Raw genomic sequence first — 23151 nt, forward strand, 5'->3', positions numbered from 1 at the left:
CCAGGGCTTCAGGGGCAGAGCTGACACTTGGCTTCCCTACGAGCACTGCCTGGCTTTAGGGAAGACTCTGAAGACATTAGCCTTTATAATTGAACCTCACTGCTTCCAGCACCTTATTTTGAAAATGAATATAAATGCGTGTTTTGTTTATTCCAGATTGGGAGGGTCAGAGACTTGTCGTGGAGGCCCTCTAAACCTACTGTGCAGACCTAAGAAAATGCATTCTACACAGCAGAACAAAATCATTATGAGAAGGAATCCCTACCTTTTCTTCTTTAAAAAAAAAAAAAAAAAGAAATCAGTCTTTCTGTGCAGTTGCTACACATATGGAAAAGCCCTGGTCCTACAAAATATTCTGAATAAAAAGTTGGGCACATAAAGCCAGAGCCATCTCCCCATAGGGTCCCTTGAGAATTGATCTCAGTGTGAGGAAACAAGATAATGTCATACATCCTTTAAGTATGTTGAAGCTAAATATGCTTTGAGAGAGGCCGGTAGGATTCACTGAGCTTTACTTGGGCAAAAACTTACCCACAGATTGTCTTCTGTGCTTTAGTTGCTTTATGTGTGAACTGGGGTAGTTACAGGACCCTCACAGGATTGGGATGAGGATTAACAAGTGAACACTTGTAGTGCTTACAACAGGGCCTGGATCGGGGACAAGATAAAACCTCGTAGTTTTCAAATATAACTATGTATGAAGAACTTCTTCATGGCCATCCTGCCATCGGGACTACTGTGGCCTTTTATAAAATTTCTCCATCCCACTTGCAGAAGCAAAGAGATTGAAGATCTGCAGGCGAATCCTTTCTGCTGACTTGAGTTATTCTCTCTACAAATGAATGCCTTTCCCCAGATTTTTACTTGGGAAGAGGCAGCATTAGGCATATGAATATGGAAACCTTATATGTTCTATGTAAATGAACACTTTTTACCCCTTATTCTATACATTAAACTGTTATAGAGTTGACAGATCTAGGCAATTTTGTTTAATATCTCTATTAGTATTCTGGTTTCCATGTGGCTCCTTTATCATAAGATCTACATTTTACCATTTTAAAGCTGTTCTGGGGGGGCATGCTCCTCCTCTGACAGATGAGCGCCCCCGTGTAGAAATTTAAATGTGACTTATCCTTGACATCCACATAAACCAGACGGAATTGTATTTAATATCCAATTCTGTAGTTGCCTGTATCTACAGGCTTGGCTCTTGCTACTTGGAGATTTTTAAAGAGCAATTAAGATGGAGAGTATTCTTTATGAAAGACTCTAACCCCTACATATTTAGGCCTCAGCCATTTCACATTTTTCCTTTATTATTTTTTTAAACCCAAACCAGAAAATTCCGCTCCTGCACTATAAATCAGGCAGCCAGCCTTGGCTCTGGAAGAGCCATCTCATTTGACCGTTAGTGTGACCGTTAGTGATCACCAGTGGCTTGGCTGACATTATTAATTTCATTTCATTCATGACCTTAGACTTCTATCATGATAAATCATCTTGAAATGCAAGGCTTCCAGTCCTCCTCTATAATCTGATGAGGTTCTCCCCCTCCCAAGGGCAAGAAAGAGGAGAGATTATTCAATTTTTAAAAAAGATTTAGATTGAATGCTGAAAATCCTCATTTTGATAACTTCCTCTCATGTACTGAGAGGTCTAAACATTAAAACAATTAATTTATATACAGTTTTTCTAGTTAGAGGATTTTACAAAGCATTTCCTACCCTGGAATGTGCCTTCTCATTTCACACGAGAATATTTTTACTTTCTGTATTCTGCTGATGGGAGTGGAAATGGGAACAGCTAACTACCTTGGAAAAGGATTTTGCCCAGCAGTTCCACTCCAGGGTACACAGCAAACGAAGTGTGGACCTCTGTTCACACCAAAAGACTAGAATGTGCGTGGCAGCCTTGTTTGTAAGAGCCAAAACTGGAAGCTACCCGAGTGCCCGTGGAGAGCAGAATGGTAAATAAAACTGGCACAGTCACAGGGTGGAATAAACAAGTTGTAACTACACGCAACGACGTGGATGCATCTCGCAGAGTTAACCTCCAGCCTCTGGATTCCATGGGAAGTCTAGAAACAGGCACGCCCGACTGGGAAGTGTGGGGACAGTGCTTTGCTCGGGGGCAGCAGCAGGGATTGAATGGAGTCCCGACCCCAGGGTGCTGGTGATGTTCTGGTTTTTGATCTGGATGCTAGTTCCATGGGTGTGTTTAATTTGTGAAAATCCATCCCCCTGCATACATGTGGTCTGAGCACTGTACTGTACATATATAATACTTCATTGAAAAGCTGTTGTTTTTTTTTTTTTAAGTATATTGACTTCATTTAAGTGTATATCACCCTCTGTAGGAGGGGCCTTCCTGTGAGAGCTCCAGGCCAAACAGCAGGACAGGTTTCCCAGAAAGCCACAGGCCTGCTGCCTCTCTGTCCCACTCTGCTGTCTCCCCTAAGAGTAGCTCCAAAAGCCCCCCACACCTCGCCGCCCCCTGCTTCCCTGCCTCTGCTCTTGCCGCCCATGCCCCAGCGCCCTGAAAAGCCTTTTCACCTAGAGGAAAACATAGGCAGAACACTCTTTGGCATTAATCACAGCAATATTTTTTTCGGATTCATCTCTTAGAGTAATAGAAACAGAAGCACAAATAAACAAATGGGACCTATCTAATTAAACTTAAAAGCTTTTACACAGCAAAGGAAACTATCAACAAAGTGAAAAGAATGGGAGAAATATTTGCAAGCGATGCTGCCAACAAGAGCGTAATTTTTAAAATATATAAACAGCTCATACTACTCAATATCAAAAAACAAAACAAAACAAAACAAAAAACAATCTAAAAATGTACAGAAGACCTAAATAGATATTTCTCCAAAGAAGACCTGCAGATGGCCAATAGGCACATGGAGAGATGCTCAACATTGCTAATTATTAGAGAAATGCAAATCAAAACTACAACAAGGTATCTATCACCTCACGCTGATCAGAATGACCATCATCAAAAAGTCTACAAATAATAAATGCTGGAGAGAGTGTGGAGAAAAAGGAACCCTCCTACACTGTTGGTGGAAATGTAAATTGATGCAGCCACTGTGGAGAACAGTATGGAGTTTCCTTAAAAAACTAAAAATTGTGTTACCATATGATCCAGCAGTCCCACTCCTGGGCATGTATCTGAAAAAGATGAGAACTCTAATTTGAAAAGATACATGCACTTCAGTGTTCATAGCAGCACTATAATAGCCAAGACATGGAAGCAACCTAAATGTCTATTGACAGATGAATGGGTAAGGAAGATGTGGGGTATGTGTGTGCACACATGCACACACATATGCATATACACACAGTGGACTACTACTCAGCCATAAAAAAGAATGGAATGATGCCAGTTGCAACAACATGGATGGACCTAGAGATTATACCGAGTGAAGTAAGTCAGACAGAGAAAGACAAATATGATACCACTTACATGTGGAATCTTATAGTTAACACAAATGAACTTATTTACAAAACAGATTCACAGACATAGAAAACAAACTTACAGTTAACAAAGCAGAAAGGAGGGGGATAAATTGGAAATCTGGGATTAATAGATACAACTATATATAAAATAGGTAAACAAGGACCTCCTGATTAGCACTGTATTCAACATCTCATAATAACCTATAATGGAATCTGAAAAAGAATGCATATATATATATATACACACACACACATACATATAACTGAATCATTTTGCTATACACCTGAAACACTGTAAACCAACTATACTTCAATAAAAAATTTTAAAAGTTAAAATTAAAAAATCTGTTTAAAATAATTAAAAAAAGTCTTTCCCATTCTCTCTGACCCCACCCAGTGACCCCACTGGGCATAGCTCCCTGTCCACCCATGAGCCTTCCTCGTTCTTCCCTGCTAGTGCGTGAGCTCCGAGCGGAGGGGCATCTTTTTGGTTTGAATCCCTAACCCCTGATACCCACACCTGCAGGAGTTCATGTGTTACGTGCTTGAATTCCATTGGCTGGCTACCCCAAAACCTGGGACAGTTCCCTCCTTGGCTGGAACTACTCACTGGCAAGCTGATGACAAGGCAGCAGTAGGACATTTTATTGAAAGGAGGAAGCAGTTCGTGTTCCCCAGCAGGCAATTTTGAGTAACCTCCAGAACCACGGTCTCAGTGTCCACAGGAAACCTGGTGCCCAGCCTCCTGCCAGAACCAGTACGTAAGTGTTACTCCCTGGGGTCTGGGCTCCTGCTTCCACTCCCTGGTTTCTTCCTGCCTGGCCAAGAAGCTCAAAGCTCTGCACAAGCCCAGGAGGATGGGGCTCAGATCCATGTGCTCTGGAGCAAGACGACCGGGGTTCAGGTCAGTCACACATTCTGTGCTGGTGAGAGACTTCCTAGGGGATCCCAGGAGGCAGCTCTTCTTCAGGCCTGTCTCCTCCTGTTATGGCTCCATCAGAGACTCTCAACAGGATGGATGGCTGGGTTTCTTCAGTGTGGTGCTCACCTCCAGCCCCTTCCCTTGAAGCTAGCTTCTGCTCAGGGCTAGAGAGGAGAGCAGCTAGAAGACGTCTGCTCCTCCTCTTCGCTGTCCCTGGTGTCCTGCCACTTCTCGGCATGGCAGAGTACTCCCGTGTCCTTTCCCTAGAGAGGATGCCTCTTCTCGTCCCTGGCTGAATGTAACCATATCTGGAAGTGTGTTCTCATCAGCTGCCCAGACACCAAGTGGCAAGGATACGTCTTACCCTCATGTTAGCAAACCTGCACTCTCCAGAGTCCTTAAAAGACTCTTGGTGACCTGCCTTTGGTTTTGCTGGGGCAGTGGTGACCAAGCTTCCCCCCCAGGTGCCCTCTGTGGTTCGCACCTGACCCTTCCCTCCCCTTAGTTATGAGCACTCTGTATTCCTTGGCAGAAAGTCTCAAAATTTAGCTAGGTTAAAAATGGAGGTACAAAAAGAGGTCCAATTTTTCTTTACATGGGGCAGGTCAGCACACTTTACGTTGGATCTTAGAAAAAATACATTTCTCAGTTTCCAGTCAGCATGCTTATTAGGCAAAGAAGAGACATAACATTCTGTAGACGTTGTCAGGACTGCGAAGTCATCATGGGTTTTTTTTAATGGTGTGACTGTACCCACACACACGTGGTTTTACAGGAAGGTGTCTATCGAATTAGGAAAGGTTAACTAAATCCAAAATATGTTAACATGTGTCCAAGATTGTTTTTATGTGCCATGGGCCTTAGTTTTAATTTTTTCAAAAGATTGAAAGCTATGTTGTATTATTTTGTAAAGTTTAAATAAAAACTAAAATGTAATTGTGGAAAGCAGGTCAGAATTTTCTATACTCATTCTTCCAGCAAATACTTAAAGCCTTTACTGTGTTTGGTGCTAGGCAGGGCACTAGAGTGTAGCTAAGGTTTTAAAAATAATGAACACACTCAAGTGTAGCTAGTATTACGTGTGCCACTAGACAGATGTTTCTAACATACATATATCCAAATAGCATCCAAATAGCAGAAAGAAAAAGCTAAAATATACCCCCCCCCAAAAAAAAACCTAAAAAGAAAGAAAGAAGGAAGCCAAAGATGAGGATGGGGATGGGGATTTTAAAGTGTAGTAAAAATACGTCCTGGGGGATATGTCTGAGGTTCACAGGGAATACGTATAGATTCTATGGTAGGCGTGGCTGTAGCAGAAAATGTCATGTGACATGTGAAATGTGCTGTGGCAATTAGCCAGAGGAAGAAAAATAACCCGAAAGAGGGAGAAATCCAAGGGTGTGACATCCAGATCAGTGGGGGATGAACATCACAGTATTTCCTCAGAGCTCAGGCACTTTTTTCCTTTTACGTTTTGACATATCTGAAGTGGGGACATTCTACAGTTGGCTGGGGCTGTCAGCCAGGTGGCAGGCAGGACACGGCTGTTACCCCCCGGGCGTGAGCAGACATGAAAAGAGCAGCTCCCGACTGCAGGCTGGGCGTCCAGCGCTTGGGGAAACCCCTGCAGACAAAAAGCGAGGCGCGCTTTCAGCCTCTTCGGATCCAACAGTCAGATGGCGGGGCCGGGGGTGGGGGTGGGGGGGTGGGGACCAGACTTGCTCAGACACGTTCCCGAAGTGGAGTCACGGAGTAAGTGGGCTCCGGATGACTGCAGTTTGGCTTCACAACGTCACACCCCTGCCTCCGAGGCCTGTGGGGCTTTTGTGGCTTGTGCAGGAAATGCTGCGTCACCCACGCGCCCCTGAAACACAGGCCGCTCGGGGGCGGGGGGGGGGGGCGGAAATCACCAACGTGGAATGATTCGGAGTCAGAATGTGATGGGCGCCCGCGCCGTAGGAGTCTAAACGCAAGAACGTTTGGAACAACCATAATCAGCACCTCACTTACATATCCCTTCCTAAATATGCACGGTAGTTATAGAATTTTAAGTCTACAAGGAGTGCTTTCAAAAATAATAAATAAAAAATTGAAAAAGGCAAGAAAGCATTCTGCCTAGTTTAATTGGCAGCCTTTTCCCTTCTTCGAGTACCAAAATAATGGCACAGTTATAAAGGGCGTCGTAGAACAGATGAAATACAGAAGCCTGTTGTTGTGACAGGAGAAGCAGGTGGTCTGTGGGAACCTTGAGGGGCTCTGCATGTGAAGGGGCGATGGATGTCACAGGTGACACAGGGTTCCGGGTCCCTCTGAACCTGCTTATGCTCAGAGGAAGAGGCGAGGTGGCCCCTCAAATAGCGAGTTGCTGGGGAGTTCCCACTACCCTGCGGACTTCTGGTACAACTGCCCAGGCAAACGTATACCAGCAGAGAGGGCACAGGGCCACAAGATGTACTTAGGGATGGCTCTTGGATCCAAACCCGTTTGTTGTGCAATATGTATGTGTATCGTGTGTCTATATTTATACACGCGTCCTCATGTTTGTATACATGTATGTCACGTACAGATCTGTGTATATATGACCCTGCTCACACAAGCTCGTACACATTGACACGCGCAGACGGCACAGTGTGATAACCTGCTTTTTACAAACACATCAGCATTTTCATGTGATTACATATTCTCTACAGCACCTTTGTAAGTGACAGTGTAGATTTTTTGGATGGATTTATGCTAGTTTAACCCCTCATATCATTAAATGATTTCTCCTCGCTACTTCAGGAGCATCCTTGTGGCCAAGCTATGTACAGATCCGTAATTTTTTTGTTGACAGGATCCTTGTGGGAACTTGGCTATGGTTCAGACTTTTCATGGCCCAGGAGCAACAGGACCCATTGTTGTCCCGTCGTCGCTCACTTACTGTCTTTCGTAAATGTGTGTGCAGGATAAGGGCCAGCCTGAGGGTTAGGATGGGCGTTACGGGTGGGCTGTTAGGCTCACGCTGTAGAACCGCCCAGTCCTGGATGGTGACCTTGGGTGAGGGTCCTAAGCTCTCTGGATCTTAGTCCCCTCATTTGGAAATTGAGTCGATGACATGTGCTTAGTAGGGTTGTTGAGGTGTATCAAGTACCTGGTGTGTAGTGACCCCTGAATCAGTGTTAACTCCAGCTTGGAAGGGGTTAGGGGGAGACAGAAACGCCATACTCATACAGCCCCACAGTTCTGCGAGGTGATAAAGGGCATGTAAAGGTGCTGCTGTTTGTTGACTATTGATGCCTCTGGTCCTTAGTTTTTGCGGGTGGACCAGAATAAAGGAGAGGAAGAAAATCCTGTCTGCTCTGTAAGCACAGCTGGCTTCATGGATGTGTGGTTCGTGCCGTTGCCCAGGGCCCTGCACCTGATTTAATGCTCTGCTTGTCACCATCTTGAAATTTTTCATTTTGAAGACAGGCTTCACATTCTCCTTTTACACTGGGCCCCTCAAATTAGGTAGCCAGTCCCGCCCATGAGGTTGTTGCGGGGTGTGAAATGAGAGCTCACAGAACACTGACTGCAGTACTCAGGATCCAGGAGGACTCAATAATCAGTGGATGAATAAATTCTTCTCTTTTTATGAGCAGAGACAATCATGGTAAGTGCATTATAGTTGTCGTTTCATTTCATTATCAAAACAGTGTGAGATAAATCTGCAGTTAATCTCATTGTACAGGTAAGGAAACTGGGTCCCAAGAAATGAAATCACCCACTAAAATCACTCAGCTTATAAATGCAGAGCTTGGATTCAAACCCAAGTCCATGTCACCCAAAGCCCACCCCACTGACCTGCTCTATAAATATTAGTTCCTTCCTTCCTCATTCCCGGGGAGCCTGTCTGTAAAACCCAGTGTTTAAGTGTCCTTGAACCCACAGGCAGCTGAAGCCTCATCCCCAGCAGAGGTTTCAGAGCCCCTTGAAGATGGTCCAGAATCCTCCCCCCTCCACCCCGAACTGAAACCTGCTAGAGTGACAGCAGACAGGACAGCTCCCCTTCTCTCCCTCAGTCCTGTCCCCAAGCCTGCTAAGCATCACTAGCTCAGAGTTCCATTAGCCATCCCAGTCTGTCCAGCCTGGGGACAATTCAGCTGCTTCCTTTGACTCCTGATGTGCTTAGCATCTGATAACCAGCATCCAGCTATACCTCTGAACCACCATGAGAGTCAGTGGGGAATCTGCCGGTGTCGGGTCCTGGGAAGGAGGCTGTGGGAGATGCCTGTTTCCAGTAGACTGAGGACATGGCCATCTGTCCTGTGGCAGGGATCCCTCGCTTCCCTGCAGTGCCAGGCCGTGATTTCTCTGCCCGCTCTTTTCCCTGCCAGAGAGAGAGAGAGAGAGAGAAATCCATTCCACCACACCGCTAATAAGCAGGTGTACGTCTTGTGCAGGGAAGCTCCGCTGCAGGTCTGCTTATGGTGTGTGGCCTCTGAGCAGGGAAGTTGATACTTGAGCAGTCCCTCTCTTGGAGAGCTGGATATGAATTTTGAATGTGACAATGAGACTGTTTGTTGTTTCAAAGCAATTCCCTAAGTGGCTGTTTGCTCAAGACTTTTGCAGTGTGAACAGAGATTTGGGGGAGGGGAAGAAGCCATCTGCTCTGGAATAGTCTTCCAATTACATGATCAAATTACTGCAGAGCAAAATGGAGGGAGTACAACAGAAAGTTCCTGTCTGATGTAGCCAGCCCCAGCTCGCTCTCTCAGGCCATTGTGTTGACATTGAGACTCACAAGCAGCCTTTGGAGGAGGCAAGGCTGCGATGACTAGGAGTATGAGCAGGGGGAGCGCAGAGAAAGCCGGGGGGAGAGAGTCAGGGCAGGGGGAGTGTTACTGCCTCCTCAACATGCCGTTCAGCAGAGCAAAACCATCTCGGATTTGAATCAAAAAGTGAACCTTTTCCTTATTTGAGAGAGGCATGTCTCTGATTCCAATTCATTTATTATCTCAAATGAAAAAGTCACATCCCTTTATAAATTGCATTCATGATGTTTTTACTTGTTGATATTCTCTTTGTATTTAGATTCTTAAATCTATTTAGCGCCCTTAAATATGAGAACCATTTTTTAGTTTTTGAAAGTGGCCTGTCTCAATTTGCAAAACATCCTTGGGTCGTGTTTTTTTCCCTCTAAATATGTGTATGTGTTTTTTTTCTCCCCCTTTTCTTTTCTTTTTGCTCTTAGGCATTCATGCAGCCTCACTTGCTGGGAAATGAGTTCACACATTTGGAGTTTCCAAGGAGAGTACAGAGAAAGGAACTTGGAAAGAAGATGCTCTACAGGGACTTTAATATGACAGGCTGGTAAGACTGTGTCCCCCCTGCCTCGGGACGGCCGCAGCGTGTGTGATGGGGGCGTTACCGCCATAAAAAGCCGCTTACGCAGTTTAGATCAGGAGGGGCAGCCAGAGACCTGGGTTTGCGGGAAAGGAACAGGGGCTACGCCCGCTTCCGCTGCTTTCGCCTGGGCGCCAGTCCTCAGATCGTGGCTGTTGGTTTGCCTCTCTGCTCTCTGAGGCCCTCCTTGGGGACTCTAGACTCACGAAGCTGTGTAACTCCTCACTTCACATGGAGCAGGCGTTTGGGGGCTTCTGAGACACAGTGAACTTGGTTATTTTAGGTCAGGGTTACTGAAGAGGTAGCGGGGCTCTAAGGAATGTGCCAAAGCTCTATTTGGCCAGAGTGACTTGGATTTGAATCATGACTCTGACCTTTCTGAATAGGCAAAGTTGGATAAACGACTTAACCCCTACGAGTCCAATTTCCATGAATAAAGTGAAAAGAATACTCTGTGAAGGGCGACTAAGGACCGCAGGCGGTGAGCTAGCCTCATCATTGCATCACATGCAGGTTGCAGTGAGAGCTCTTGGCAAGGGGCATCTTATTCCCAAAACATACCTGTATAAGACACAAAACCACTTCTGTGGACCAGCAGTAGCACTGATAAGACCTCATCTATTTCTCCCAACTGAAAAGCATAGCACTTCTGCCTCGTAGGGCTGGGGTAGGGATGCAGTGAGAGAGCCGTGCCTGGCACAAAGAAGGGTAGGTGACGATCTGCTCTTAGGCTCTGTGATGCTGACCAGGGGCCTCCTGCCAGTCTGGGGACAGATGAATGAGACAGTGGCCTCTTTCCTTGCCGTATCCCCAACGCAGGCGGAGAAGTAGATTCCGTTATCTCTACTTCGTTGACCAAAATAGCTATAACAGATGGTCACAGCCCAGATTCCCATGGTGATGACTTTTAGGCTGGAATCTACTCCCAGGGTACACACTGTCTTAAAGGAACAGTTGAGTTTCTCCGGGAAAGGTAGGAGGCTGATCTAAGACACTTCCGATTGTACTTTGCCACCTGAAAGAGAAGAGTGGATACTTGCCAGTATCCACTCTTCTTGGATAGAACGGGCCCAGCAAATTATGGCCTGAGAGCCAAATTCCACCCACCACCCCTTTCTGTAAATAACTTTAAAAAATACAGCTACATTGGGTGGTGGTGGCGGCGGTGATGAAAAACAAATACAATCACCTTCACTTGTTTATGTTTGATCTGTCGCTACCTTCATACTACAGCAGGGCAGTGGAGTATCTGTAGCAGAGACGGTATGACTCACAAAGCCTAAAATACGTATCCCTGCTCAAAAATGTGATCGTAATTATTGAAACGGGTTCGCTGTATTTGCAGCTCTGAGCTCTGGAGTTTTGCTGCCCCCTGACTAGGTTTTCTTGCAAATTCGCTTTTATTCAGTCAGCAAAACCAGCACTTAAAGAAAAGTTTCAAGTGACGACTAGTGTAGTTCAGAAAGCCATGGTGGAGTTGGGTCTGGTTTTGGTGGAATTTGGCAAGATGGAAGGAAAGGCATTCCAGGTTAGGAACCCACATGGTTGTAAACAAACAAAAAGAGCAGATCGAAGAGACGGTGAGGAAGATAGCCAGATAGAGGGGAAGAGGCTTTCGGAAATCAGGCTGAGTTGGTATCGAGGGAACATAGTTGAGAATACAGGAAGCCGGGCGGAGAAATTGAGATTTTTCTGTGGGAGGCTACAGGTTACTCTTGTGTGTTTTTGAGGAGAATGAAATGATGAAAGCAATGTTTTAGGGAGGTTGTTGTCACAGTAGTTTGAAGGAGACAGACTAGGAGAGAAAAGAGATTCAGGTACCCAGAGGAAAACAGACATAGAGATACGTACGTGAGGTCTCTAGAGCCAGACAGAGAGATGGAAGCAGAAAACAGAGAAGGCAAGGAAATGAACAGGACACCAGGTCATTTAGGCCACGGGATAAAAGTCAGGGCTAAGTCATCACTTAGTCCAATTGTCTTTTAAAGAATGTCTCTTCAGCTAGTCTGTAAGCCTCCTGAGGGGCAGCCCAGTGCCTCATCCTGTGCCCGACAGGTAGTCGACAGGACGTGGTTTAGTGGATGAAAGGAAGAAAAGTGTGATTGACAGGAGTTGCTGACGGGCAGGCTGACGTCGTGGATGGTCCATGAGAAGCATCGGAAAGAGGAGCTTATTATGCACAAGCCAGGTGGAGTTTGCGGCAAGGATGTTTGTCTGTCCTGTCTGTGCCAGGAAGGCAAATCAGGTCTCAGCAATCAAAACAAACTTGGTAAACAAATGGCTAAAGATTACCCACTTCTTACCATTTTTTTAAATGTAGATAAATTCAGGGATTAGATTACATCCAACTTTATACACACACAGTTATTCTCTTTCGCTCTCTTTCTCACGGGCGCACTGTGCACACACACACGCTGCATTCGCACGGTTAGCGAGTAAACAGCCCGTAAGTGGGCTGTATTTAATTGCACAGAACTCCACGGACGGTCGCTAATAACTGAGGAGCCAAGACTGAGAATGGCTTCAGTTGGACATGATTTGCTCATTTGTTTCAGCAAAGTTCCCTACGTGGCTGTTGGCTCACAACTTCGGCTGCGAGCAGAGATTGATGTACATCTTTGGATACTTCCTACCTGGTGTTACTTTTGACTGGGAAATGATGCTTAAGAAAAGGAGGGCTCTTTCCATCTTTGTTGGAAGAAGTTGGGAAGCTTAAAACCGTTTGAGACCACTGCCTGTGTAAACTCCCTCTCCCTCACACCGACCCGCCCAACGTAATAAGTTCTTTTTAAAAATGTTTTTAGTCTCCAGAACCCCTCAAATCTAGCAGCTGTTTTTTAGGACTTAAGAAACGTGGGCTCCCAGTTTGCTGCCTTTGTGGGTTGTCTATAGGAAGAGAAGGGCTGGCAAAATAATTCAATGGAAAGAGAGACAAGGATCTGCCGCCCCTCTTCCCACAAAAGCCTTCAGTTACTACCAAGGTGTTGGGATTGAGTGAAGGTGGACTGGTGAGCATTTGGAATGTGTCATGCTCAAGGGGACAGACTAGGCCTTACCTCCTCCCTCCTTCATGTTTCTTGGCTTCAGAATTAGCCTTGGCCCATGAACCTGCTTCTCTGAAACCTTTCTAACAAATAAGGGTGCACCTGCTGCCAGGCTGTTGCTCCCTTGTAGCAAAGACCTAGTTGTGAAAATTGTTATCTCCCCACTTGTCCTCCACTAATCATGAGAGTCGTGGGCAGGCTGACAGTCAGTGGGAGAGCTAAGGACCAGGCCCTGCAATGAGAGCTTTACATGATTCCTCATGTTGAATAATCCTCTGCACCAGGTCTGTTTTACAGATGAGGAAACCGAGGCACAAGGACTAAGCTGCTCAAGGTTACACAGCCAGTGAGCGGAGAAGCCAGGATGTGAGCCCAGGCAGCGTCACTTCAGGGCCTCCACCGTTCACTATGGCGGTGGACTGCCAAATGCCCCATGATCTTTCCTCTTGTTCCCATTTTGCAGTTGGGCAAATGGAGGCTCAGAGAGATTAGGTGGCTTACTCAGCTTCCACTAATGCACACATGTTAGAATAACTTAGGTTTCTGATTCTGGGTCCAGGACTCTTTCTGATACAATGCATCAACTTTGCTTCAGCGTAAGATGAGGCATAATTATTCAGTTCTGAGCTGCAATGGACATGTAAGCGGGGACCGCCGCCTACCAGGATTGGTGTCTCCTTGGCCCGTCCTTTGGAGGATAAGAGGGTGGAACAGAGCATTCCAGGGGCTTCTGAGGTAGGAAGCTTTCTAGTTCCTGATCTGACCCTGTGGACTGTGGGCCATATTAAACCTAGTGTTTCATGCTCATCACTAAAAGTCTGTGTGTGGTTTGGGGGTTCTGATGGTGGGGAAGGTCCCCCAAAGAATGAAATCTCCTCTGCTTGGGAAAATTGACTCCTCTCCTCAGAGAGCGTCCTGCCAGCCTTCTGCGGTGCGTCTGCAGCCGGGAGGAAGCGTGGGAGAGGATGTCAGTGCCGGGAAGCCTTGTCTCAGCATTAGGGATGCATCTGTTGCCTCCTGATGGGGATCCTTTCTGTCCTGCCCTCGTGCTTTCTCAGAGACTGGGGAGCAGCTTGGCAGGCCCAGATTGTGTAGAGGACAAAAGGTTATTGTCACCAGGACTTTGCTAATGAAATCCATCTCTTCCCTGATCCCCCACCGCCCTTTCTTCCTCTCCTCAGATAGCTTGCACAGTGGTTTGATTGACAAAGGCGTTTTCTACTGGCATCCTCCAGTGCTGAGTTGGTCTCTGACGTGCCCCAGCTTTCACTTTCTCGCCTGGTGTCACTGGTCCTGGCGCCAGAACCCTGGCCTTGTGCTCAGGGCCAGCCGGTGCCCCTTGGGGTCGAGCTGGTTTTGCATGATGCTCACACACTGGCGCTATGAGCTGAGTGTCCAGCCCACAGCCCTCTGAGCCGTCTCAGGCCGTAGATGGCTGGCCAGCATCTGTTACCAAGTTGAAACAGCAGTTTCTCACAGCTGGCTCTGTGGCACCAGGTCCCTGCTCCTGTGACCATGTTCTTCATGCTCTGCGGGGTGACGAGCAAGCTGGGGGCCCAGGAGGACATTGATGCGGGAGGGGGCTGTAGCTTCACCTCTGGCATCGGGCCAGATTCCCCAGCAGCTGTTCCTGCGCTGATGGGATTTGTAGAGATAGTGAGGGCCAAAGAGGACGAGACTCCATCGTGTGAATGCAAGATTGCTTCCAGATGGTTCTGGTTAAGAGTAAAGCACACCAGGATTCTTTCTTTAAACAAAGCCTTTTTAACATTTATGATGGTCTAATTTCAGGGGGCAGGCTGGGCTGGTAACCTGAGCTGGCATGGCTTACTTAGGAAAGAGAGTTCTGCATGGGGAGACACGCTCCTCGCGTCCTGGTCCTCACTCTGCCAAGGTTCTGGGGCCTTGGGCAACTCCTGGGCCTACGTCTATTGTTTACATAATACCTCCTTTGCTCCTCACTGCCAGCCTTCCTGTCTGGTAGGGGATGGGCTCTGCTCTGTTCTTCAGAGCTTCTGGAAAAGACAGATTCCATTAGGAAGATTCTGCCTCTCATTTTTCTCCCTTGCAGCCCTTAACTCTTTCAGATTCTAACTTGATGACACATCTGGGTAATTGTTCCCACCATCTATTTCCCTTAAAACCAAGAGCAGATCAGACTATTTCCCCCCCGGGAACAGAGAGGAGTCCACCACCATTTTCTTCTCTCAGTGCTCACTACTTTTCATGAAGGCAAAGGATATCTTTTCTATTCTGTGTACTCTCCACCAAAGTGATGACTAACCACCTGTGGCCACTTAAATTAATTAAAATTAAATAAAAGTAGAAATTCATTTCCCCGGTCACACCAGCTACATCTCAGTTGCTCAGTAGCCACATGTGGCTAGCAGCTCCTGAAGTGGACAATGCAGACATAGGGCAGTTCCATCATCACAGAAAGTCCTACCAGCCGGCACTGCAGTCTAGGTAATATAAGGGTGCGGGGCTGATTGGGATGGAGCTCGGTGCCAGGTGCTGTCTGTAACTGAATGTCCCAAAAGCAAAGAGTTAAAAAAAAAAAAAAAACAGCTGAGCACAGAATGGTGTGAACACTTTCTGTGGCTTCTGGCCCCCAAACTGCTGGACTCTGAATCTGAAAGCGGGGGATGGGCCTCCCTCCACTTTTCAGCTCTTCCAGGGCATCATCAGTCATTGTGTTTAGGGATGACTCATCCGCAGCGTCCCGCAGTGGCAAGCCTGCGGGCCAGCCTGGAGGAAGCCCCATTCCATCTGCGCCGTCAGTGGCACTCCTCTCTTGCCCAGCCGCCTCCCAGGCTGGTGCCAGCCTTTGGCGCTTTGACTCCCCTTGCTTTTCCTTTCCCTTCTTGGAGAGCATTTCAGACCTTGAGGATTGGAATAAAAAGCAACTTCACTTCCCACTCTTCCCATTCTGTTTGGGGTGACCTTTATTCTCAGTCTGCAGTCTGGAGCCCAGCTCGGGGGTGGAGCCCCACAGCCCCCCAGGCATTGGGCTGCTTCTGGAGAAGCAAACGTTTTCTGGAGAGAATGTCACTGGAGGCAGCCCCGAGCGAGCGGGGTCTAGAGCGGCTGGGTGGAGTTTCAGAAATACTGTAGATCCGGCTTCTATCTTATTTTTTATTGCTCTTTTCAATGCCCTCGACAGCACATTCAGCAGGCTCACAGGGAAGTGTATAAGCAGATTGAGAAATGCCACAGAATGCTTTATGAAGCCAGCTCTAGAGCTGTACCCACATTTAATATAAATTGATTTATTGAACCAAGCACAGGAGCACTGTTACAGAAAACCCCAGGCTTTATCCCCAGGAGGACCACCTAGTAAAGCAGCCCCAACTGACACTCCTCATTAGCTTTTCCACTGATCCCCAGGCAGTTTTTAAAGGGGCAGTGTCCCTCCTTTGGGCTGAATTTATATGTTGGCCGAACCTGTGGGTCTAATTAGCTCAGCATTATTAGTCTTACTTGGAAAGCCTGCAGTTTCTAACAGCTTGACTTTTGAGCTTTAAAGAGGACCTGGGAAATGCAAACGCTGGCCTGTTCCTTCTTCTTGATTTTAATCACTTTTAACCCAGTCTTTGGAAATTTACCTGCAGATGTCCCTGACTCTCATCATTGTGGCACGGAAGGATTTCCAGGTCCCGCCTCGGCGCAGATTCTGATGTTGCTGTTGGGCCGTAGGCTTCACCAAGGAGTCTTTTTATACTCACTGGAGAAATAGCACATTTTAATTTTGTAATTACTTCACGAGAGAGCGGGCCATTCCTGATTTAAACCTGGGATTAATTTCCCCCTAGCAACTTGTATTTTCATAATTTAATGATTATGGGCCACCTTGGCTGCAGTCTGATCGCTGAAAGCAATCTGGAAATCTGACTTTGTGGAGAGAGGAAGGGCTTGGCTGGCATTTCAGAGAATTTTAACCCCAAACCTCAGGAGATTGTCTGGGGCAGGGACTGGCCAGGACAGAGATGAGGTGCCTGGGAAGTCCCCGTGTTCCATGCTCCTGTGGGGTCCAGGGCTGAAGGCAGAATGGGTCAGCCTCACATCGGGAGGGACTGCTCCCAGGTTCCTGGAGCCATGATGATGAATGGTTATTGGCGATGTGCATGTTCTGCATCTTTTCAAGACCTGCAGCTCTAGCTGCAGGAGCAGCAGGGAGGAAAGCCGGCCCTGCTGTGTGTAGCACATCTCCCGACAGTGATAAATGACTCCGTGCTCCCTGCCCTCCTCCCTGCCGCTCTGCCCATGAGGCCAGCGGAGGCTGTGACGTCTTTACAAATGGTTGGAAACCAAGACAGACAGACATTGTCAGGCCACAGGGAGGAGAAAGTAAAGAGAGGCCCAGCTGGCTTGCTCCCTGCTGATCGTCCAGGCACCCTTTACACACTCGCATGCCTCTCCCCTTTAATGATAGGTGTAAGCATATTGTCCTTAAAGTGGCCGAACTGCTTCTAAGCCTTTCTTTCCGCCTCAGATCCTCTGAACAGTCACAGCACTTACCCATACCGGTTCATATACTTCTCTGCCACTTCTCCCCAGTAACCATCGTTTGGGGTTGTTCAGTCCATGTGTGAGGGTGACTTAGCTCCAAGTCATCTGGGGGAACTTTTAGGAAGTCAAGTGCTTGCACAAATCCCTGTTAAAATAGCTAATGTCCTTTTAGCCAAGGAACCCCAGGGGACACTGGCTTCTGTGTTTGACAAACCTTTATTGCACACCTGCAGCATATCAGACATTAGAGTTGTAGTTTAAGAACAAGAGATGTGAAGCCAAACCACCTGGCTGGGACAAATCATGTCATCTCTCTCTGCCTTGGTTTCCACATATGTCAGTGGGGCTAATGACAGAACCTAATAATGGGCTGGCATGAGTTAGTATGTTCCAGTGTGTCAGACAAAGCCCGGCTTGTCGTAAATGCTCTACGTGTCTGTTAATGCAGTCATTAGATGTGATGGAGGGTGGAAGAGTCAGCAAGGTCTGGTCCTTGACTCGGGAGGTTTACACCCTCATAATAAGTGTTGAGGTGCTTGTTTCTCAGTTGTAACGAGGGGCTAGAAACTTAAAAGAAAAAGGGAGGCAGTTTGTTTATTTATTGAAATATAGTTGATTTCAATGTCATGTTTGTTTCAGGGGCACAGCAAAGTGATTCAGTTATACACATATGTATTTCAGATTCTTTTCCTCTATAGGCTATTACAAGATATTGACTATAGTTCTCTGTGCTATACAATAGATCCTGGTCATTTATTTTATATAAAGTAGTGTGTGTATATGGAAGGCAGTTCAAGAGAAGCAAGACACTGAAGCAAGGTCAGGGTGCGCTGGCCACTTCCTGCCGGGCAGCTGCTGTCCCAGGTGAGCACAGGTAACGGGGGCCCTTCTCTGTGAGAAGACACCCCCTTGGTACAATTGGAAGCCCTCCTGTCCCTAGGGGCTGCAGGACAGGGTGTTTTTAGTTTATTTGTGGTTTTTTTCTTTGTTTGTTTTAGGTTTTTTTTTATTTAATCCATACACAGATTTTACGTCTTCCTCTATGCTGGGCACCTTTTGAGGCACCACTGCAGCCCTCCTGAGCCATAGCCGAGCAGCTGGGTTACCCAGCCCCTTAGTGCCCGAAGCGTGTCCTCGCAAAGGAAAGATCTTATCAGAAAAGACTGCGTCCACTTCATAGAGATGGCCAGCTAGCCCAGGGACAATCCCATTTTTCCTATAAATCTTTTCTTAAAATCTCAGGAGCGAGGAAGGTAGAGGTGTTGGAATTTGTGCATTAATAACTAAAGCAAGACAGAATAGAGGGCTTATGAAAAGGGGGTTTGAAGAAGAGACCGTTGGCTCACTTGGCTGTGGAAGAGGGAGCAGTGGCTTTGAGGAGGGGAGACTGGGACTTGGGAAGACTACATGGGGGAAGTTGTGTTTGAACCAGAGGTCTGAAACAGAAGAGTTTCAGGAGGGAAGGACATTCTGGGCAGAGTGCAGCGCAAGTGGAAGCCCAGAGGCATGAAGATAAGTCTCGTGTTTGGGGAATGTGAGAGGCAGAGGTAATATTCAAAATATTTTGACAGTCAGCATGGAGGAATCGGCTCCATCTGGGTCCTAGAACCCCCCTGCTGTGCCAGGCATTAATTTACATCATGGGGATTCCAGGGGAGGGTCCGGAGCAGCAGATGTGGGCAGTCGGGGGCTTGGGACAGTCATTACTTGTCAGCCAGCACAGAGGGATGTCAGGGTTTGAAACCCCTATACGCACTTATTAGTAGGTATTGGCTAGATAACATTCCCGATGGCAGCCTAAGGCGTAAATTAGGGAAACTCTGAATGCCATGCTAAGATGGCAATAACATAATTTTATCTTTCCACCCATAAGAGCTCTACACCTCTGTAAGGTCTGAAAATGACACACAGCGGGACAGAAATACAGAGCTGATGGTGTATTTAGAAGGACATATGGGCCAGTCCTCAGCCTACTTCTAAGATCCTGTTCTTAAGGAAATTCCAAAGAAGTGAGTGCTACAACACTCCGACAAAGTTCCAGGTACTTTGCCTCCCTGCCAAGGAGACGTTTCCCTGTGTCCGCCCTACATGGCTTACGTTATAAAATTCCTCTCTTACCAGAGACAGGTGAAGTTTTTTCTTTTCCCTGCCACTTCTTCTCTGCTCACTAGGTTTCAGAGTAGGAAATTAGTGTTGCTGGGTTCAAGGTGACAGTCCCATAAAGGCACTAACCCACCGTGGCCTGGGGGCATCCTTGTCAGAAGCAGCTGGGTTGCCGGTTTAAAACCCCCGGGTTCTGGGCTCACCTCAGGAGTCCACATAAAATTGGAGGCCCACCACCCCACACTCTGAAAGATCTCATCCTGCCTTCATGTTCCTCTGACCTTTAGATGAATCAATCCAAGACTTATTCAGAGCACGTGTAAAGTTTTAGGTCTGTCCCTCGGTGAAGCGCTAAACACACATCTTTTGTAAGGACTCAAAATGCTGGTGAGACATCTACTTTTTATTCTTCGCTTTATTAATACTCTGCCAATTCTGGCTTCAGATTCCACTGGGATTAAACCAGCCGTGTCAGCCTCCTGGGGCGAGCCAGTGCTGTTCCTCCTGCTCAGTGGCGTAAAGGACAGCGCGCTGGGCGCCTTCTCTGCCAGTGATTGGTTTTAACCGTCACTTACTCATTCAGCGAACTGAGTATTGTGCTGGGCTTTGGGGAAACAAAGATGAAAACAGTGCTTGCCCTCATGGTGCTTACAGTCAAGTGTAGGACAAACCCAAACCCAAACTGTCAGAGGAATGTTTACCCACAGTGAAGCTTTTTCATCTGGGTTGATTATTAAACTTTCCAGAATCCCTGAAGTTCTGGAATCTGTTTTGGGTTTTTTTTTCTTTTTTAAAAACAAACAAACAAAAAAAAACCTCCCAAGTGATTCCTGTATATTCTTAAATACTGACCTTGACCAGCCCCAGGCATTCTAACCAGGCCTGTGAGCAACAGCTGTGAGAAACTAACCCGCACTGGGCAGGCTGGCTCTTCAGCAGGTTTGTGGCTCCAGCCCTCTGCTGATCCTCCTGCTGGTGCTTGGGAACCTCCTTGTCCACCTCGCTTGGCCAAGGACTGTGCCCGGCAGGGGCCTGTGGGTGGGACCTGAGAGGGGGATAAGGGGCGATAAAGCCCTTGGCGCTGTAACAGCGAGTCAGATTTGAGTTGAGCCTTTCTTTTTCCTTATTGACGCTTGTGCCCGTAACCCAGCTCAGACTGAATACCTGGGCTAGGTCTGGAGGCCATGCTCCCAGGGCATCGAACTTGCTGGTTTCTCATCCCTGTTCATCCTGAGTGGTACTCCGCCCTGCCCACCCCCCGCCCCCGCCTAAAGTTTTCCAACCCTCTTGGTGTCCTTGGGTCACCCGGTGAGAAGCTGAAAGCCTCTCAGTTTATCATCAACAGAACACCTTGAGAGCCAGACCTCAGGTTAAACCTAATTCTGCAGCGCCCTCGAACATCCACCTTACTGCCGCGAAGCAGCAGCCTGAGCAAGTGGTGTGTTCCAACTTCCAAGAGACTGACTGCTGTCAAAACTTGGAAAGGAGGTAGACTTTAAAAATTTGTGTGATACACTCTGAGGATGGAGATCAGTAATGAAGCAGTCCTGTTGCATGTTACGCCACGCTGTGGTATTTACGCAGATTCACAGCTTTCCAAGAATGGGCAGGGAACCGTGGAAGAGCACAGGGCCCTCTGCAGCGGATCTGGCCGTGAGCGTCACCTCTGTTGTTCCCTAGCTGTGTGACCTCCATTTTCTTCCTTAGTGAATGGGCTTAATGTTAATACCTGTCTTACAAGGTGGTTCTAAGAATCGTAAGAGTTGTTAAAATAGAAGCGCTTAGGACCATGCCTAGCGCGGCGCGAGCACGCCCCACGTGGTGGGCGTATTAGAACTCTCTACGTGTCGGGTGAGGTGATGGCAGAAACCTTAACAGTTGCTACCTTTGCAGGTCCATCCCCTAAAGCAGTAGGACCACCCTGATGCCGGAGCCGAGGGTGCTGTGTGGTCCTCCCACCGCCAAGGCTGGCAGCCATGGCCCAGGCCTGTGCTTCTTACCCTGGGGCTCGAGTAACGTGGGGCTTAGCAGAGGATTCCAGAAGAGTATAGAAATCCACAGGATAAGCGTCGAATTTCCCAGAAGGTTTGGGAGGGGAGACGATATTTGTGTGCGTTGAAATAAATGATGGTGTGTATGCATATGCAAAATTCTCATGGCTTTTTAAGATAGAACAGAAGAGCGGGGATACTTGAGCTTTGCCCAGGGCGGTGTTACTGGCTCACAGGCGCTTGAATGGAAGTACTGCCAGGACGTAGCGCCGGTTGGAGGCCCCAGGTGGAAGGGCTTCTGCCTGGGGTGCTGCAGGGCTTAGTGCTAGGGACACAAATGCCCGTGCGGCCCAGGAAGGGAGCTTTGTAAGGCAGGGCTGCAAGGCGGCGTGGAGGACTGGCCTCTGCACTAAAACCCTCTTTGTAGCAAACAGTTTGCTATTTTCTCCCCACTATTTGTAGACACGGAGTCAGTTTTGGTTATTTCCTGATTGGTACATACTGACTTGGTCTCATACACCATACAGGCCAGTGTCGATGAAATTCATGTTTGTTTCAGGATGAGTGGTCCCTGAGGAAGCGGAAATCATTCCATATTTGTGTGCTCATAAAACAAGGATCTCAGATTCATACCTGTGGGAGATTTAAATGTTATTGATTAGAATATGACGCTCTCCTCGCCAAGTGCTAATGCACACCAAGTGGATGCCGCCTCAGACAGAATTTCCAAACCTAAAATTTCCTTAAAAGTCATCCAGGATGTTTTACCCTGATGTATCATTGATCCTGTTTTGCATGTATGCATGATTGATTATGTTTTCAGGACTGATTCACAGCGTTGTCTTCCATGTGAGTCCTTCTCCGCTGCTAACTGTGGGCCCACAAGTCAAGAGACGGCCCTTCGTTTATTCAGCTCCCTCTTCCCAGCAGCTGTGCTAGGGCCCGGCACCGGCGGGTGCTCAGTGAATACTGCTGGATGAATCCGGTGGAGCCTGTCGCTCTCATCCGGTCAGAGCCTGAGCTCCTGATCTGGAGCTCCTAGGAGCGGGTTCTTTCCCTCTCCCCACATTTCCAGCTGTGAGGAGGGGCCCGCTCGGGGGTGGCAAAATCGACTTGGTGTATGGAGATGAGCATTTTAAACAAGTTAAGCAGCACAGGGAGAAAAGTCAAAGCGGCTGTCACACGGTAAGGGTAGATACTGACTTTTGTGGTGTGTTTGGGTGGACACTGGGTTAACAAGATTGACAGTGTCTTTGTAAGTTATGAAGTGTGAAACCTCTAACCCAGTGGAGGTTCCCAGGGAACAGGGAGCAGTGACATGCTCTGTTGCCTCTTGCCATCACCCCGAGGCCTGGCAGTAGGAAGAGGAGTGTTTAGGCCAGAAGAGAGACATGGTTACCACTCCCAGAACTCCAGGCAGGATCCGGTTCAGGGATGCTGAAGGGAGCAAGGGGAGAGGTAGGCTTTGTCCCAGGGCTTGTGGGCCACCCCTCCTCATCGGTGGGGGAAGGTTTCCTAAAGGTCAGCTGCAACAGCGAGAACAGAGCTTGGGCCCCAGCACGGAGAAAGTTTCTTGCAGAGAGCAACAGAAGGTTCCCCCTTTCTTTTGTTTCCCATCACAGCCGGACATACCCAGGCTAGGCTGCACTGCACCTGCCTGCTCTCTTCAATGGTATCACCAAATATGAATCACACCCTTATAATTCAAGCACTGCTGTGTGTGCCTGAATCCAGACTGTTGCACTGTGTTAGCGCCA

General features: G+C 47.5%; 1 protein-coding gene across 1 annotated transcript in view; it reads left to right on the top strand.

Moving 5' to 3' along the window:
* The window catches only part of PPM1H (protein phosphatase, Mg2+/Mn2+ dependent 1H), a 227762-nt gene that overhangs the window by 160674 nt on the left and 43937 nt on the right, over positions 1 to 23151 (top strand). The window contains exon 6 of the mRNA XM_032493111.1: positions 9596 to 9714. Coding sequence (XP_032349002.1) covers positions 9596 to 9714 — 119 coding nt within the window. The remainder of the gene's footprint in view (positions 1 to 9595; positions 9715 to 23151) is intronic.

The sequence above is a fragment of the Camelus ferus genome, chromosome 12, assembly GCF_009834535.1.
Source record: "Camelus ferus isolate YT-003-E chromosome 12, BCGSAC_Cfer_1.0, whole genome shotgun sequence".
Classification (NCBI taxonomy): Eukaryota; Metazoa; Chordata; class Mammalia; order Artiodactyla; family Camelidae; genus Camelus; species Camelus ferus.